Source organism: Callospermophilus lateralis, unplaced genomic scaffold (assembly GCF_048772815.1).
Source record: "Callospermophilus lateralis isolate mCalLat2 unplaced genomic scaffold, mCalLat2.hap1 Scaffold_93, whole genome shotgun sequence".
Classification (NCBI taxonomy): domain Eukaryota; kingdom Metazoa; phylum Chordata; class Mammalia; order Rodentia; family Sciuridae; genus Callospermophilus; species Callospermophilus lateralis.
This window is the reverse complement of record NW_027517451.1, coordinates 2,768,330-2,787,500: the sequence shown is the minus strand read 5'-3', so window position 1 is coordinate 2,787,500 and position 19,171 is coordinate 2,768,330. Positions and strand designations below refer to the sequence as shown.

General features: G+C 35.2%; 1 protein-coding gene across 1 annotated transcript in view; it reads left to right on the top strand.

Moving 5' to 3' along the window:
- The window catches only part of LOC143641272 (zinc finger homeobox protein 4-like), a 21,380-nt gene extending 2,423 nt beyond the window's left edge, over nucleotides 1-18,957 (top strand). The window contains 3 exon segments of the mRNA XM_077108557.1: nucleotides 1-162; nucleotides 1,032-1,534; nucleotides 18,898-18,957. The exon segment at nucleotides 1-162 is cut by the window's left edge and continues 1,192 nt beyond it. Coding sequence (XP_076964672.1) covers nucleotides 1-162; nucleotides 1,032-1,534; nucleotides 18,898-18,957 — 725 coding nt within the window.
- The last annotated feature ends 214 nt before the right edge of the window (nucleotides 18,958-19,171 follow it).

The following is a 19,171-nucleotide window of genomic DNA, read 5'->3' as shown; positions in this document are numbered from 1 at the left end:
ACTTGGGCCTCACCCCAGCGGAGGCAGAGCTCTATCAGTACTACCTGGCCCAGAACATAGGCCTGACTGGAATGAAGCTGGAAAACCCTGCCGACCCTCAGCTCATGATCAATCCATTCCAGCTGGATCCAGCAACCGCTGCAGCTTTGGCCCCAGGACTCGGTTAGTACTTAACTGCTCTTCTGCACTATTGTTAGTTTTGAATCACATTTTGACTTGCTGGGATGCCCCCAGATAAAGTAGTGAATGCCAGCAAATTGGGGACCTTTTACTAGAAAGGACTTTCTCTTAAATTTGCTGCATAAGCAAACTATTTGTGGTTCTACATCAAAGCTAAATTAATGCAGAGGGGAAAGAGTTAAGGAATGGAAATGGCATAAGAAAAGTTAACAAACTTTTGTCTTCATTCAATAGGTTGGTTAACAAATGCTAATTTGCATTAATTGCTTGCCCTCGTTAGCCATACTTAATAAGGTTTGTAGTTTCAGTTTTGGTGATTATTCCCTAAAGTATCAAAATTCAGCTTCAAAAGTATCTACCATTATTTTTAATTGATATTTAAAAAAATATTTTAATAGCTATGATTGAACATAATTAAGTTAACAATAATACCGTTACCTTATCCAGGTATTTGGCGTAGATTACAAGACACACATACAGTATTAGCCAGATCTCATCAAGCTTTAAGACAAATTGGGAAATAACAATTAGTGTTTATGTATGTTTATCTAGGTTTTTAAATTGCAAACACATGACTGTTTTGTTATGGTATTGATCAACTTTCTTGTCCTCGAAAATACAAATTTCAGAATGACATCATGCCCAGTAGGAGTAATTAAAGCTATCTGATGAGGGAATTTAGAAGTTGAAAGGGATGGTTGTAATTGATCCTGATTCAATCCTATTACAGCTTTTTATAGTTTAAGCTCTAGAGAAAGCACATTCCTTGTCAAGACTTTATTTTACAGATTTCTTTGTGTGCGCTGTGTTTTCCTAGTCTCTAGTTTTCCTTTTAATTTTTTTTCCTGTAGTAAATAATGAGCTGCCACCTGAAATCCGGCTTGCCAGTGGTCAGCTAATGGGTGGTGACCTGTCCCTCCTTACTGCAGGAGAGCTGTCACCTTATATCAGTGACCCAGTGCTGAAGCTATTCCAGTGTGCTGTTTGCAACAAATTCACCTCTGACAGCCTGGAGTCCCTAAGTGTGCATGTGAGCAGTGAGCGCTCTCTCCCTGAAGAGGAATGGAGGGCTGTAATTGGAGATATCTACCAGTGCAAGCTCTGTAACTACAACACTCAGCTCAAAGCCAACTTCCAGCTCCACTGCAAGACTGATAAACATATGCAGAAATATCAACTGGTGGCCCACATAAAAGAAGGGGGCAAAAGCAATGAATGGAGGTTGAAGTGCATTGCCATTGGCAACCCCGTTCACCTAAAATGTAACGCCTGTGACTACTATACCAACAGTGTGGATAAATTATGCTTGCATACCACCAATCACAGGCATGAGGCAGCCCTGAAGCTCTACAAGGTAAGCAGTGACATCCATTTCCGTTGGCACAGAGTAGACAAGGGGATTAACTGTTTCAGTGCTTGGAGCACAGATCTGCAAGTTAGAATAAGAAAAAAAGACAGACAAAACATACAATTTATAACTTAACATTATTAAAAGCATATTCAACTATATGGCAGTGGAGAATTTTTCAAAAGATTTGCTATGTGTCCCACTTACCTCTACCTCAGAGGCATTGATTGCTTCACTGGCTTCCCTGTAATAAAAGAACTTTCCTGGGTATTGTCATATATAAAATAATTCTCTTAAAATCTCTTTTACCTATTGTTTTTAAGAAACAAAATCATGGCGTCTCTCTTGGCTGATTATTAAAGGTTACACGAAGCAGAAAAAACAAAATGTGTTTTACTCTGTGAATGCATCATCTTTTGTTTGGTGACAAACAGGGATGATCAGAACATGATTTTTTTGTGTGTGCATGAGATCTCAGTAACATTGGGTAAACATTCCTATAGCATCAGTCCAAAATCTTCAAAGTCAACTCTGTTGTGTTTTGCACAACATTTTTCCCAACTAGTAACACTTTCCCCAACAAAAGAGTGTGATATAGATAAATATGCTCCTAAGACAGCAAGTGTACTTTTTTGTTTACTGGGAAAAACTATGCAGATGTCATGTGTAAGTGCAAGTGATGAATGTCATTTATCACACAACTTGTCTCAATGTCTTCTAAACCCTAATCGCTGATTAATTTATTTTCTGTAGTTTTTCATTGGATTGCCTTGATTGTCTTGGTTCTTGTACAAATGCAACAGATTCATTTCTATGATGAATAACTTGATAACTTATGAAAAACTTCTTTGTGTCTAGACGATATTAAAATTCAGAAAATATTGCAAACCATTAGTCATTGTAACAAGCTCTAAATATGATTACAAAATCCATTTTGCAAGTGTTATCTATTGATTTAAACTAGAAATCAGTGATAACTATACTATCAGGAGTCAGTCAATGATTATAATACCTATTGCTTTTTAACTCTATTTAAAATTACAAATGCACAGCAAAAAGAACACATATGGCTCTCTGTATTAGGTGCTGGAATTATTTATTTACGTTGGTCTAGTCCTATGTATTTGGATTGTTTCTTGAAGTTCAAATTCTAGATGGATGTATGATGCATAAAAATGTACAGACTCAGTGTGAGAATTTGTAACATTGTTCCTAGGATATTGGCACTCTGTGGATCAATATGAAAGCATTAGATTAGGGCTCCCCAGTTTGTGGGGAGTGCAGGTCCTAATGTAAGATGGAACATTTCTCTGCCTGCACTATTGAAAATATAAACAATTAATTGTATTATAATTCATAGGTTTTATAGCAACAGTTGACAACTGTTCATTTGTCTACTTTTTTTCTGTTGATACCTGACCTATTAAAACTTTTAGAATACCTAGGAGAAAAAAAAAAACAAACATTAAGTTTGTATAAATAATATATTTAGTCCCTGGGAGCTATATCGAATATTCATGAACTGTGTTTATATTCACGCAGCTCCTCTAACACATGTTGTGAATAGAAGATATAAATGTACAAATTTTTCTATTTTATTACTCTCACATGGGAACCCAAGGAAAGGAACAGCATTATTATTTATTTTTTTAGGAAAGGTTATTTAATCAATTGGTTTGATAATTATTTGTGTGTATGGTGTGTGTGTGTGTGTGGTGCGTTAAGTTTATGTATTTCTTCCATAGGCATGAGTTGAACACCTCACTCTTCCAAGGGTAATTTGCTGGGTACAGAGTTACTCATGAGGTTCCTTTTCAGGGCAGGTAGGATGGCATCTTGGAATTTGTAACAAATCAAGATAAAAGCTAGATTATAAAGAGAACTTTAAAGCCAAGAGTGTTTTATGTCCCACAACCAATGATGTACTCTTATTTTTAAAATTTTATAAATCATATAAAATTGTATACTTTTTTAGTTGCTTATCTCTTAAATAGTCAAGGGTCTCTGCTTAGTGTAGCATTTAAATGTGGTCCCCAAACAAATGCAAAATTACTTTGAACAAACTTACCTTGAAGATGAAAAATACTTGAGCTTTTGAAAGCTGGTATTAGACAAGCCCACTATATTCTTTTTTGTCCTTCAAGAAGCATTCCTCATTTCTAGAAACAACTAGAAAAATACTCCAGAGTAGCAGGGTGTCGAGGATGAGTCCATTTCCACACTAATTTCAGAAACTCTGTGAGTCAGACGTAGAGGATTTTCAAACACAGTAATGAGGATATTAGCAAGCTTGGTCTCGGCTTGTGTCGGCAAAATAAAATTGGTTCATAAGTATCATTAATTGCTTTTAAATGAGAACCTAACAAATTGGCCTGGGCCTGGAAAAAAAATATTGGTTTATCATGTGGCTAAAATATTAAAATTAGACATAAAATGTTTCAGAGTTAATGACTAGACAATAATCTCCTACATAAAATTAATTCTCATTAAGAGTTTAATTTACATCATTTTGCACTGTGAATTATTCAGACACTGGAGGAAAGTGACAAGTAGCAGTTGTAAGACAAATACAGAGTGGCCAGAAAACAACTTTTCTTGTTATTGACAACATATCGATTCATAACACTGAATGTAGAGATGTGTCATTTCGATTTGAATAAACCACTTTACCCATTGGGTTGTCAAACTGAAGCAGTATTACCTCAAAGAAGTGTGTGTGTGTGTGTGTGTGTGTGTGTGTGTGTGTGTCTTTATTCTAGTTTAAGGAGGTTAAAAGTTAAAGGTTAAGGGTTAGCTTGAAAGCATCATCTGCCTAGCTGCTTAACTTTAAACTGATCAATTTAATGAAAATCTGTTTTACAGATCTTGTTTTAATGTATTTGGCAGGATTTAGGCAGCTTTAACATTAGACGTATGCTAGTAAAAAATATTTCTTTATTTGACCAGAACAACACCTTTCCTTTTTTGTTTAAGGTAGATGACTTGTGGGTTATGGTATTTTGGCAAAGAACCCAGAAGCAAAATGTGCTGATGATATTTCCATATGGACTCAAAAAAAAAAAAAAAAAAGAAAGAAAAGAAAAACAAAAAAGAATACCTTTATGTCTATTGCTAACAATGTCTGCAAAAACAAACGAAGCTTTATTCATATTTTTTGCTGTTATTTTTCTTAGAATTTTTTTTTAGAAAACAATTTTGTTATGTTAAGACATGTTACTCATTTTCTTCAAGTAAAATTCTCTGAAGTGCTAAGTACTATTGGATTTTGATTTTTTTCCCTCCAGAAATTTGAATGATGAAGCAAAATTGGTCAAGAAAAATGAAACAAAAAATGAAACAAATTTCCTTTTATCTTCACTTTTAACATGTGAAAGTATATTTAAAGTGAGGTTAATAAATACTAAATGCCTAGATAGTTATAATTGGGCAGGAAAGGTAAAAATCTCTATCTGAATGCCTATTTGTACCTATACACATGCATATATGTGGAATATGTACAACAGTTTTTAACCTATATGTTATATGTGATTATAGTCTTAATTTCATGCTTTAGCATGCTTTCTGAATTTTGGCCAATTGATATTTACAAAATAGGTCCTCAGTAAATATTGGATAAATAAAAGACTAAAGAATAAACTGAGGAATGTATTAAAGAAACCCTTTTACTTCTAATGTTTATTTTTTTTTAAATGCATTGTGATTTGGTCTTACTCTTTCATGATCCCAAACTTTTTCTAAAGAATCCAGAGGAAAGATATAATGAAAAACGCATTACACATTCAAACTCAGCAAGAACAAGGACGACTTTGGCAATATTTCAGATTTACAATTCAGTTTATTCTTGGCTGGCCAGGACCTTCCTGGCCAGCTGATTGGTCTCACCACCACCCTCAGCACCCTCAGCACCCTCAGCACCCTCAGCACCGTGCACCTGCAAGTCAGCTGCTCTCCTGCTATTATGTGTATTTTAAAGTTAGGTGTTCACAGCTTTGCTGGTTCAAAGGCAAAAGCTTAATTATATGGGCATTTTTTTTTCCTTCTGCATCTGCTAGTAGTGAAGCAGAGGAGTCAGTCTGAATTCCATAATGCTGTTTTCATATTTGGATTTCATATTGGCTGAGAGCAGTGAGCAAATCTCTTGTCTCCATGGTGAGCAAATAACACACATGGGATTTAGTTCTAGGTAACTTTTAGTCTAACATACCCCCAAGGAACACTTTTGGGGTTTTCTCATTACCCTTCTTATAGATGAAAGAATCCGGGTTAAGAATTAAAGTCAAGGTGTGGGGGGAGGATCACAGAGGAGAATACAAGGAGGTACACTGGGAGAAGAATGTGCAATGGAAATTGCAACACAAAAATGGAATAATTAGCTTCACTTAACTTTTTGCTGTTTTTACTAGTAGGAAATAATAACTGGATCAGTTTGGAGTTAACAATGAGTCACAGGTATTTTCATTTCAATAGGCCTGAGTCCAACTTTGCAATTCAAAATCAAATGTACCAGATATGTACCATTTCAATTATTGAACTGTCATTGTCCTGGTGTGATGATAAAAGAGGTCAGGAGATTGTGTGGTACATATTTGCATAAAAGTCATTGTGCAGAAGGAAATTGGAATATGTGTGTGTATCTAAGAAACCCAAACAGGGTTTTCTTAATCTTATTCTAGTCATTTGTTTAGATGAAGAAAGCTGTTTTTAGAGATAAACAAAAGTTATTCTTTTTTGTTGCTCAACATTAACATGAATATGGAAATTTTTGCACTTTTTGTATTAGTTTCAGATTTATGTTCATTTCAAGGTTGAAATACATTGTAAAGTTTAATTCCAGTTTCAGGATCTCTTTTTTAAAAAAGTAATCACAATTCAAATTATTGTATTGTATTTTCATATAAAAAACAAGCAGGGTTGAAAAAAAGTTTATGTAGTACAACAATACAAGCTTTCATAATACTTATAACTTGTAAATACACAGATCAAATAAAGACGAGTTGCTTAGCTAATAGCAACTAATAAATCACTTTTGTTTTCAGATCACAATGTAATTGGCCAGCTCGACTGACTACGTCTGCTTCTGTTTTTAAGCTTGACATTTGTGAAGCACAGCTATGTGTTATAATGGCTTCATAACACACATATGGACCTTTTTCACTGCATTCTCTTGGCAAGTAATATGTTACATTAGGAACTGAGAACCCACTTTATATTTCTCAGGAAAAAAAAATGACCTCAAAGCTGTCTATCAAAATATAGATGGACACATAGCAATTCCTAGAAAGATTAATTTAGAGAAGGTATTGGAAACTTATTATACCCATATCAGGATAGATAAAATAATTTCAGTGTGTGAAATTGTTATCAAACCAGACAAAATCTTTTAGAAAGTGAAATGGGTCACTGGAACCCTCCTATCTTCTTTCTCCATGGCTTTCCTTAACCAATGCTACCATCTCCCTACATGTCTGGTACATGCTGTTGTTTTCCTCAAATCCTCATTATTTTATCCCACCAAGATTTTCTCATCATGGAAATACACTGTTGCAAGGTTACCTAATTCCCCAAAGAAAATGAGCATTCCTTAAATCAAAGTGAAGCAAGCCTTTTTATAAAAGCAAAGTAGTGTATCCAAAGGAGTAAACGACTCTCAAACCTTCTTCAGAGTTTATTTGTATTTTTTTTCAGTTGTAGATGGACACAGTACCTTTATTTTATTTATTTACTTTCATGTGGTGCTGAGGATGGAACCCAGTGCCTCATACTTGCAAGGCAAGCGCTCTGCCACTGAGCCACAATCCTAGCCCATTTATTTGTATTTTTAAAAGAACTACTTAATCTGAATGAATTTCTGTGTTTGGAGAAAGTGGAGGGATTATGTCAAGGAATCAGGTAAGGTAGCTGAATGCCCTTCCCCAAGTTCTTCCTTCATTTACTCCTTCTGAACCCGCATGGGCATCCGCACACAAACTATCACCGCACAATTACACAACCACATAACCACATCTCAGAAATATAGTCAACAATTTGAAATTGCCATTCACATCAGGAACATATCAACTAGTACTTTATGATTTGTGCTACTTATTTTGTGTGTAACTTTTGTTCTTTCTATCTTATATCAAGTGCAGGTATGATTTAGCCAAAAAATAGTAAATGGCTCATTTGTTGCCCTCCCTGAGGTAAAGCAGATGGAAGTGTCATCTTATAATTAATGTATTCTCCTCTTGTGTTTCCTCGGATTGAATTTAATCATCCTTATCAGTGGAGCTTGTGTTGCTGAAATGCTCACATGGGTGCTGGGATACCATGCAGCAATACAGCCAGAGTCATATGTTAGGCAGGCTCCACACTGCTGAAAGTGTCTTGACCTGGGGTGGAGTGAGGAGGAGCTGGCATGTGCATAATGACCACAGTTCTGCTTCCAGAACTTCTGGCCTTCCTGAGTTCTACTGGAAATGCTTTACCAAGTTTGCTTTGAGTCTGAGCCTACGCTCAGGCTGAATTCAATTAGATGTGGAGATTTGTTCATTATTCAGATACTTCAAGCCTTAAAGGCACTTTCCTTCCAAATTACCAGTGTATTTCAGGAGAGCAAAGGAAGATCTGATTTACTTCATAAATGAAGAGCAACAGGAGAGGCTTAACCATTACAAAATATCTTTGCCATTTCCATGACCTAGGAGTGTGGTGACCTGTGTAGGTTCAAGGGTCAAAGTTCTGACTACAGAATGCCCCCATGGCACCCCAGTATTTAATTCCAATAAATGCAGATGCATTTACTAAGCACTTACTATGTGTCAGGTTTTGAAATGTTGCTGTGAATGCTGGCTGGATCCATTGAATGTGGTGGGATAAGAACTGTCTGCCCAAGTGCTGCTCAGGAGCAGAGGGATTTCTAAGATGGTGCTTTCTAACTCCCAAAAATTACAAGCTAGATTTGGTGGTTAGATATCAGGCATGTCAATAAAATTAAGAACTAACTCTACAGCCATTCAAAGCTCCCGTACTTGCTTTCAACAGTGGTTAAGCAAATGACTGAGTGTGCTTGGCCTCTTGAATTATTAGTAGATGTCATACAATGTCCCTTGTGTATCTGGACTTACTTTAGTTGTCCTAGTGTTCAGTAAGACGTTATTGATCAGTTTAAGGCAGGATGATAGTAGAAATTTGAGGGAAGGATAGAGTTTTTCTATTGGTTGGAATATTTATATTGTTCTTCAAAAAGGAGGATAATGCTACTAACACATTTCCTTTAATACAAGAAATGCCCTTAATTAAAAAAAAATACAAAATATGTCAAAGTACAACTCCAGTCAGTCTCTGTATAAGCAGGATGTTAATGTAGTATGACTCTTGGAGTATCTCTGTACATTAGGTTTCCAATACGGCCCGTGAAAGAAAATGTTTAAAGATTTAATTATATGACCAATAGTACCATTTTCATCATAGATAAGAATAGCTGTATGTGGCAGCATTTTATTTCACACAGTTGTGTAATCTTTCATAGGTATTCCATATTTTCTAACTTTAAGGTCTGCTTTTCTATCTTTAACTTAAAGAACTTTTGTAGACTTGAAAATAAACTTATTATAGTAAATATGCATGTGTAGATATAAAATTATATGGAGACTATACCCAGATTTTCTAAAGGCTTTCTTTTGATGGAAGAAGTAGGTACCATATAATATAAATTTTTGTTTCCTATTGCTAAAGAAACAGGCATTAGGGTTATATTTGCTTATCAAGCAGTTTTTAAGGGAGTAGTACAGAGAAATACTGGGTTTGAAGAATTACAACTTTGTATATGTGCTGGTAAAATTAGTGGAATGCAAGGCTGAAAGTAGAAGGAATGAGATATTGATAGACCCAGCTTGTATTAGTTAACTCTAGCTTAGGAGAAAAATCGTTAAAAGTTTAAAAATTTGGGCTGGGGATGTGGCTCAAGCGGTAGCGTGCTCGCCTGGCATGCACGCAGCCTGGGTTTGATCCTCAGCACCACATATAAACAAAGATGTTGTGTCCGCTGAAAACTAAAAAAAAAAAATAAATATTGAAAAAAAATTCTCCCTCTCTCTCTCTCTTTTAAAAAATTTTAAAATTCTGATTTTTAGTTTGCTACCAATAAAACCATATTGATAAATACTTATGCAAATATTGCCTTTTATAATGGCTTTTTTGGAGGTATTTAACCTAAAATCTCCAGTCTTTTTTAAAGAAATTAATTAATTATTTTTTTTAAATTTTGAGACAGGCTCTCACTGAGTTTCTTAGGGCTTACCTAATTTGCTGAGGCTGGCTTTGAGCTTGGGGTCCCTCTGCCTCAGCCTTCTGCCCTCAGCCTCCCAAGCTACTGGCATTATAGGCATGTGCCTCCTCTCCTCGTATGAAACTTTTATTTTTGATATCAGGGGAGCTTACCCCTTGAGCCACATCCCCAGACCTTTTTGTATTTTATTTATTTATTGTAAGTTGCTTACGGCCTTGCTGAGTTGCTGAGGCAGGCTTTGAACTCTTTTTACTAACATGTTTGGGTGTTTGGGGCATTAAAGCCTTGCTTTCTTTGAACTCTGAAATCCTCCTGCCTCAGTCTCTGGAGCCACTGGGATTAGAGGCATGCACCACCAAACTGACTAGGCACTAACTTTTGAAAACTACACTTACTGACAATGATCTTAGTAAGTTAACCACTTTAGGTACATTATCTCATGCATTCTTCCTAACAGTTATATGGTATTATTCCCATTTAACCTATGAGGAAACTGAAATTCAGAGAAATATGACCTTGTTCAAGTTCTCACAGATAGTAAGAGCCTGAACTGAAATTGTAACCCTAGGGGCTTCCCAGCTCAAGCCCTGGCCTACTTATGAGTGTTAGCTAATGAGAACACTTTTTAAATTTGATGATTGGAAGAGTAGGGTGTGAGAAGGAAGGAGAAAGACTCGGGCCTTCAGGGGCAAACTTTACAGTTTTGTTTAGGGCTCATCATTGCAGAGTCCATGTCCACTCCACCAGATTAGCAGGTTTCTTTAAAGGTATTTTAGATGCTGTAAGAGCTGACCAATAGATGTGCACATGTGAATGCAATCTACTGCAATTATAAGCTTGTGATGCTCCGGTCATCTATATCCTAGAAGGAGAAACTGCTGGTTAAATTTGTCACCTGAATATTTCCTGTCACTACAGAATTGTTTTATTTTCATTCTTTCCTTTCCCAAAGCTTCTTTCTACTGGCATGTTTGGGTGTTTAGTATATTAAATAGAAAAGACTGATAGAATATTTATCACATCTATCTAGGTCCTGAGCGCTCAGTGCTTGCAAGTTAAGCGACTTTGGAAGTTTCACTAATTTGTTCAGGTCACCAGGGTACCTTAGCAATAATGTAGTAAATAGTACCCTGCTGACCTAAAGGAGGGATGTGCCTCCCTGAGCATTTAACTTACTACATAGGAGCAACTAAAGCACAGCCTACTCACTGCCCTGAATCTGTCTCCTTCCCTGAATTTCCCCTGGCATCCTTATCATTCCTGGAGGAATTTCTATTCATGTGCTCCCTGTAGAATTTTTGAGAATCATCTTATTTTAAATTATTACTATTATTACGTTTTTCTTTCTCTTATTTCTTTTAGTTATTGGATTCCATGGATTTTCTTTCTAAAGTATGTTTTTCATGAGTTCTCTTTCTGACTCTCTCTCTCCTTGAAATTTTGCTAATTTTTGTGTGAAGCCCATAGTATTGTTACAAATGTTGAAATTGACTAAACTCAGAGATATTTGGGACAATCCTGCCTCCCTGAATCTGGCTCCCTGATCCTTTAAAAAAAAAGTCAGTCATTTGACATGTCGTTGACCACATTTATTAATGAAATATTCTTCAATTGGAAACCAGAATAGTCTTAATTTTGAAAGGACAAAATTGTTAATTTTAATTGTCCTAATCCTAATCACTATACTTGGTATAAATGAAACATTTGAGGACATTTTGATAACATTGTAGAGTATCTTTCAAAGACTTTAAATTATTTCTAACTATATGCATGGCAGGCCTAAGAGTAACAGGACCTGTATGTCATTGGGGCCTAAAATTATTTATTTTCAGTTGGGGGAAATCAGGCCTAATTTCCATCACTTCTGAGAGTCAGTTTAAAAGGCCTTTCCTTAAAACTCAAGATACTTCCCAGTGAGTAACAGAGTAGATGGTATCAGTGATCGGGGAGAGGGAAGTAATTCTCAACTTTTACACCCATTAGTGTTATTTTTTTGAAAGAGATTTACCAGGTAAAATGGATTATGCAATTCCAGAGTTTGCCTTTCAGAATTTTTATATTTGGTAAATTTATATTGCACAACACTGAAAGACAAAAAACTTTATATATATATATATATATATATATATATATATATATATATATATATATATACACACACACACACACACACACACACACACACACACAATGTGAATCTATTAAATGTCACTGTTTTTTAAAACAAAAGCCCTTCATTGTCTTTTGAGGAAAAAATGACTAAAAGCAAGTTCTGGTTTATTATTTTTTGTTTGACTTTGACTTTTATTAGAAAACTAAGGAAACTTATTTCAATGGTGTAGTAGTACCAAATTTTTCTTGGATGTCTACTCCCTGAGAAGGTACTTTGCTGTGTTATTGACACAGTCCTTAGAAATAGTTACAAGTAGCTGGGCACAGTGGCATCTGCTTGTAACCCCAGCAGCTCCAGAGGCTGAGGCAGGAAGATCATGAGTTCAAAGCCAGCTTCAGCAAAAGTGAGGCACAAAGCAACTTAGTAAGACCATGTATCTAAATAAAATACAAAACAGAGCTGGGGATATGGTTCAGGGGTTGAGTGCCCTTGAATTCAATCTCCTGTACCCCTTCCCATCCACCAAAAAATAGTTACAAGGAGAATTCATAAATAACTTTTTTTTCAAAGACATACAATTTGTAAATCCGTTAATTCCCTAAGAATCAGCAAAACTAAGATGGGCTTTATAAAAACTACATACTTTTTAGAGTTTTCTTTACAAAGAGAAGTACTGTCTTTAAGTCACAAATGAGAGACTATCTTTGCTATTACCCAATTTATCAATTTTATTAACATCTATTTAGATATCTGTTTCAAAATAGACTATCAGGTTGATTTATTGGTAAATTCCTGTAGCATGGACTGGGTCACTTAATCCCTTACTGGGGAATAATGGATACGCCTTTAATTGTAACAACTTGATAATTTATTGGAAAACCATTGGTATAGAAGTATATTGGAACCAAACACACACACCCACACACACACACACACACACACACACACACATACACACACACACACACACACACACTACACACACACTCTTCCAAAAGTGAGCAATTCAGTCTTTTGATGAATGTTATTTCATAGCATCACATTGTATATATATAAAAGAGTTTTTTGCATTTCAGTGTTATGGAAGATAAATGTGGATATGTTTTAAGTTCACATGTGTTAGTTTATTAAAAAGACGGTATTTCAAGGCTATATTTTGTATATATCCAGAAAGGAGACCTGCTGATACTTCTGTTGTTCAAGTCTTAGAACAAATTGTGTGTGTGTGTATGTCTGTGTGTGTGTGTGTGTGTGTGCGAGAGAGAGAGAGAGAGAGAGAGAGAGGGTGGGGAGGGAGAGGAGTGAGAATGTAATATATGGAAATGTATTAAAAATTGGTGAAGATCATGAGTTAATCATTAATGCCACTTATTTTGTTTTAAAGTAGATCTCAGAAATTTCTTCCCGTGAATTGTAAGTGTTCTTTGTCTCTAGAGATAATAAACCTTTGATGATGTTGTGCAAGACTTGTCAACAAGCACTGAAATCAATTCTGTATGTACACATGACTAATCAAAGGTTCAGGAAACAGAATATAATTTGGTAAAAGTGATAGGTTCTCCAAAAAGTAAGTGAGCTCACTAATTTTGGGAGTACATTAAGTCTTTTTGCCCTAAAAGAGGTAGGTCCCAATCCCAAGCTTGGAATAGGTATCCTTTGTGAAGTCTTTTACACTGAGTCTCTTTAAGATGTATTTTTTTAAGTTTTTAAAAATTTTGGGATACTGGGGATTGAACTTGGAGACACTTGACCACTGAGCCACATCCCCAGCCCTATTTTGTATTTTTTTTAAATACAGGGTCTCACTGAGTTACTTAGCACCTCACTTTTGCTGAGGCTGGCTTTGAACTCGTGATCCTACTGCCTCAGCCTCCTGAGCCACTGGGATTACAGGTGTGTACCACCACAAGCAGCTAAGATGCATTTTTTAAAATCACAGTTTTTCTCAAATTAATTTCTACCTAATTAGTACTCTGTTCTGTTCTTTGGTTCTGAAATCAGAACAGATTCCTCAAGATACTTAGAGAATTTTTGAACTAAAGGGTATTATGTTACCCTAACGAATATCTTCTTAAATTGCCCACAGTGGTAAAATGATGGAATAAATAAAACAGCAATCTTAATACTAAAGTTTGCAATTATTTAGGAAATCATTACTAAAACTTTCTAACTTCTAAGATAGCAGTTCTAAATTAAAAGGGGAAGGAGCAAAATTATGTGCCACAAAATATATCATGTTGACAGAGCAGTGAACTTCTTTGTTATGCTGCTTTTCTGTTAGTAACAACTTGATTGGCATAAAATTCATATATCATGCAATTCATCCATTTAAGGTGCAATTCAGTGATTTTTAAACAATTATGCAACCATTATCACAATCAATTTGGGAATATTTTTATCATCTCCCAAAGAAGTCATGTACCATTTTAGTTGCCCACAACCATCCCCAACCCCACCATGGCCCTAGGCAACTGCTAATTGCTTTCTGTCTCTATAGATTTGACTATTCTGGACATTTAATATAGATGCAATATTAGTATATAGAATCCTTTTTGATTGGCTTCTCTCACTTGGCATAATGTTTTAAAGTTCATCTGTGCTGTAGCATGTATCAGTACTTCATTCTTTGATATTACTGAATTTGTTATACAGATATAATGCATTTTTTTCATCCCCCATTAATTGGATGTTTGGGTTCTTTTCACTTTTTGGCTACTATAGATAATGATGTTTTGAACATTTGTATACGAGGTTTTGTGTGGACATGTGTTTCATTTCTCTTGGGATGTATCTAGAAGAATTATTAGATTGACAATTACTAACATCAGTTGAATTCTCTTCACTGCTAGTCATTTTTTATTTTTTACCAAACAATTCCTTTTCTGCTTTCCTTTAAGGAATATCTCAATTCTTTTTATCATTTTACCAATTCTTCTTATTCATCTTCTGCTTCCCCCTGATCTATTATCTCAGTGAGTACATTGAGATCAACATTTACTGAGCACTTATTTGGTGGTAGCTAGATAATATCCTAAGTTCTCTAGATATATTACCTTATTTAATTCCCAAGCAACCCTTTTAGGTACTATTATTATACCCATTTAGAAGATGAGGCAATGAAAACTTAATTGTCCAAGGTCACATTACTGGTTACAGTGATGACCTAGTCAGGATTTGAACTCCTCAGTCTAATCTCAGTACCCACAGTGTCAAACAGGACAATTAAACAAAGAGGAGGCACAGAATGGAGTGGTATACCTAGAAAGGAAGGGCCTCTGCCACACAAGAGGGTGGAAATAAGGGTGCAAATGGAATAGTTGATCTTTGAGAAAGACCAGTTATCACCTGCAAGGAAGAAAAGAAATAATGAGAAAGTAGATAGAGATTTAGGGACTTTGGGAGTAGAAAGGGAGTACTGAGGGATTTCCAATTAGAAAAATCACCCATAGCAATATGTAAGTAGGTTTGAGCTCTTTTTGGTATCTAAATATTAAACATTTGTTTAATTCATACTATGTTCTATAAAAGTATTGCCTGAGTTTTCTGCATTTGTAGGAATGAAAAATTGGTACATTTTGTGATACCTTAAATCTTCTAAAATACATTTTGTTAGGTTGATGTTCTAGTAAGAAAAGTGTTCATCTGTTCTCATTGGTTACAAGTGCCCTGTGCTGGATCCCAAAGGTGAATAGGACAGCCACAAAGGCAGTAGATGCTGATCCTGTCCTCAGTGAGCACACCATTTTTTTTTTTTTTGGAAGAAAATGTATACTTTTTCTCTAAGCTTTCTTTTTCCCTCGTGGCTTATCTCTGTTTATAGTCTTTCTGAATTCCACAGTTTGTGGGGACATCTTTAGTTTAAAACACATTTTAGCATTTTTTATTCCCCTGTCATCAAGAGAATTAATATTTAGATTTCCTTTAGTATTTTGGGAAAAATAATTAGATTTCAACCCAGTAGATTTTGATATAGAGTAGCTGTGTGTTTCTATATTACTAAAGGCATTGTCTCATTTTTTGAAAAATAATTCACAGTAACATTAAAGTCTTCTGTCTTTTTTACCTTTACCTCTCCATCCATGCAATATTTGTGAATCTTTTTTTAAAATTATTTTTGTAGTTGTAGATGGACACATGCCTTTATTTTATTTATTTCAGTTTTATGTGGTGCTAAGGATTGAACCCAGTGCTTCACACATGCTAGGCAAGTGCTCTGGCACTGAGCTACAGCCTCAGCCCTATTAGTGAATCTTTTTACAGTGGTGATGATATGGATAATTGAAGTATTTCTTAAGGCTTTTCTTGTTAAATGGAGGGATTCTTTTTCTTTTCATGGGTATGAAATATAAATATATGTTTCTTATATCTGAAATAGTAATCAACATAAAAGAGTCAGAATATTTTCCCTAGCTATTTCAGGCATAATTTTATTTGATGTAAACAATTTACAAACTTACTTGAAGTTTTCAATTTTGTAAGGCCTGTTGCTATAGGGTGAGGTCAGAAGTTGAGCTGCCAGTGTTCCTACTGTTAGAACATTACCATTGCATAATTTCTTCTTTCTGTTTACCATGAAAAGAAATTAAGAGGAAATTATGCAAGAAAACATGATAAGCTCCCATATTAGCTCATGCTAAAAGGTTCTCTGGAGTGGCTTTCTTGAGTCTAAAACACAGTGAAATTGAACTATTGGCTGCCTAATTCAGCATTTATGTCTATGGGCTAAATAAGCATGGTCAAGGCCTATGTCAATTTTGATACCCTCCCTTATTAATTGATTAGGGGTGGATTGAGAGGGAGTGTATGGAGTTTTGTCTCAGAAAAAAGACAGTGAAATCTCTAGACAAACATTCCCCCATTTCCCTCTGTAACTAATGGAAAGTTTAAAAGAAAGTCAGGTATTTTCTTTCTTCAGTTATCCAACTGACTTTTTCCCTCTTTATGTGATTTTTGGCAAGCATTTCTGTGCCTTAGTTAATAAATTAGTAAATGGAGAAAAAAAACCCAAAACAATCCAGTGAGTTCTGTGGATCTTAATTAAGGCACAAAAATAGCTTTGAAAAAAGTATTCTGAGATGAAAGCTTCTCTTATATGTGGAAAATATTACTCATGTCTTGTCAGCACATCTATTCTATTGGCATTGTATTTTGTACTTGGAGATAACTTCTGCATTTTATTATTGGAAAGGTACTAAGGTACTTTTTTTTTTTTAATTTCTATAAGTACACTTGGTTACACTATTATATCTAGGACCTGTCATTCCTGAAAAGCCATTCTTAACTTTATCTCTGCCATTGACCTTCAATTGAAATTTGTGTTTAAGAGGAACACAGCCATATTTATCAACTTGAAAAGGGGTGAATATAGTTCGTAGAAAATAACTATTTGTGTTTCCTTTTATGTGCCTTTACTTCAATCTTCATTCTTTCTTAGCAGTTTGCCTACAGAAAAGGAACTGTGTATTACACTTTTAAATATCAGTTTTCAAGTCTGCCAAGTGTGAATTTGCAAATGAGTTATAGTAAGTGGAGCTCACAGCTGAAAAGGGGATGTTTAAAGCTTCTGTAGCTGATACTACTTTAATGTTTGCCTTTGAGATGATACCACAGTTTTGTTTTGTTTTTTCATCTAGAAAATGGGTTCTGAGTTATCAGTAAATTAGAAAATGAGCATCAACTTAAAGGTCTTTGAGATCTTTTTTAAACTCAATCACTTCTGGATTCTTAGAATTGAATCTACACTGAACTTTAACAAGGATCTCACCTTAAATGTCTGATGGAGTTACATATATATCACATTGCTGGGTTAGTGCAATTGTTCTGTTTAGTGCTTTAACAGATGCTCATGTGTTTATTATTATTATAATTATTTTTTTTCCTAAACAGAAATTGGGGTAAAAATCCTTTATGCAGAAATAACTAGACTACATATCTTAACCTCCTTTCTGTTTACCTATTTGATCACTCATTTCATTACTTGCTCATTGAGAGCTCACTATATCAGACACTGTAATATCAAATAAGAGTATAGCATCAAAAAGACAGAAACAGACTTTGTTCCTGTGGATTGAATGACTTAGTGGAAGAGACAGATAATCATGAAGCATATATTTATATGTTAAGGAAAAAAGTGGTTATTTACTATTGTGAGGAAGTAATTTAATTAGCACTTTTGATTTGGAATATTTATTTATATTATTAGTACCTTGAGATTTGTATAAATTGAACTCTTCCTTTAATTTTGGAGGAAAGTGAAGAATTCAAATGATACTCGGTATTTAGGTATTTAGAAAGGTAGATAGGGGCCGAATCTAGTTGACTTCACTTGGTATTGGGCCTACAGAAAACAAAAAAAACAAAACCAAAAACTACCACTGAGATTGTATCAGAGAGCAAATGCTTTCAAACTTTTTTGGAGTCATGAAATGTTTCTGTGAAAAGGCATTCTAGAAATGATATTGTATCCAGTTGGCAGATGTGTATATAACATGGAAGGTTAGATGAGATGTCCATTAGATCCCCTAATGGAATTTTAAAAACATACTAATTCCAAGCTTACAACCTCTGTCAATACATTTTCAGGTATTTCTTTATTCAAAGATATGTGAGATTCAGCTAAATTTGGAAACTACTGGACTAGAAGATATCAAATATCTCTTACCTATTTGAAGACTCCACAAGATGGTGAAAATGGTGGTCACACTAATCTCAGATCCATTAGCCTTTGTTCCTCACAGTTCTGAAAACTGTCTCTTGGTCTTTCTGGGAATCTCCCTATCACAGGCTAGGGGTTTTGCTAGGGTTTTGCAATGCTGCATACTCTATCCAAGTAAGCCATTGAAGTTGTTGCCTTCTGTCTTGTGAATTGTTTTGGCTCAAAAGAAAAGAGTCTGACATATTTTGATGTACAGATCCCCCTGCAGTAGGGAAAAATAGCAAGCCTTTGCATGAAAAACCTTTCTGTATAATACAGTTCTTCTTTTGTTGAAGGTCTGGCACTTAAGTCAGCAGTCGGCCAAGAAACCATTTTCTGATTCCAGAAATGGGTAAAGATCCAAAGCTGCTGTACTGAATTTTGTAGGAATATCATTTCGGGAAATTTTTGGAATCATGCTTTGTCTCATCGTGGTTACAGAAAACCACTTTCCTTGTTCATGAACAAGTCCCCAGGCAGCAGAAATATAGACTAGTTTCAGAACGGGAGTCTTATAGGTCTCAGGAGAGCCAACTTCCACAGGCCTGCTGGGTTGCATGTTCCTTTGTG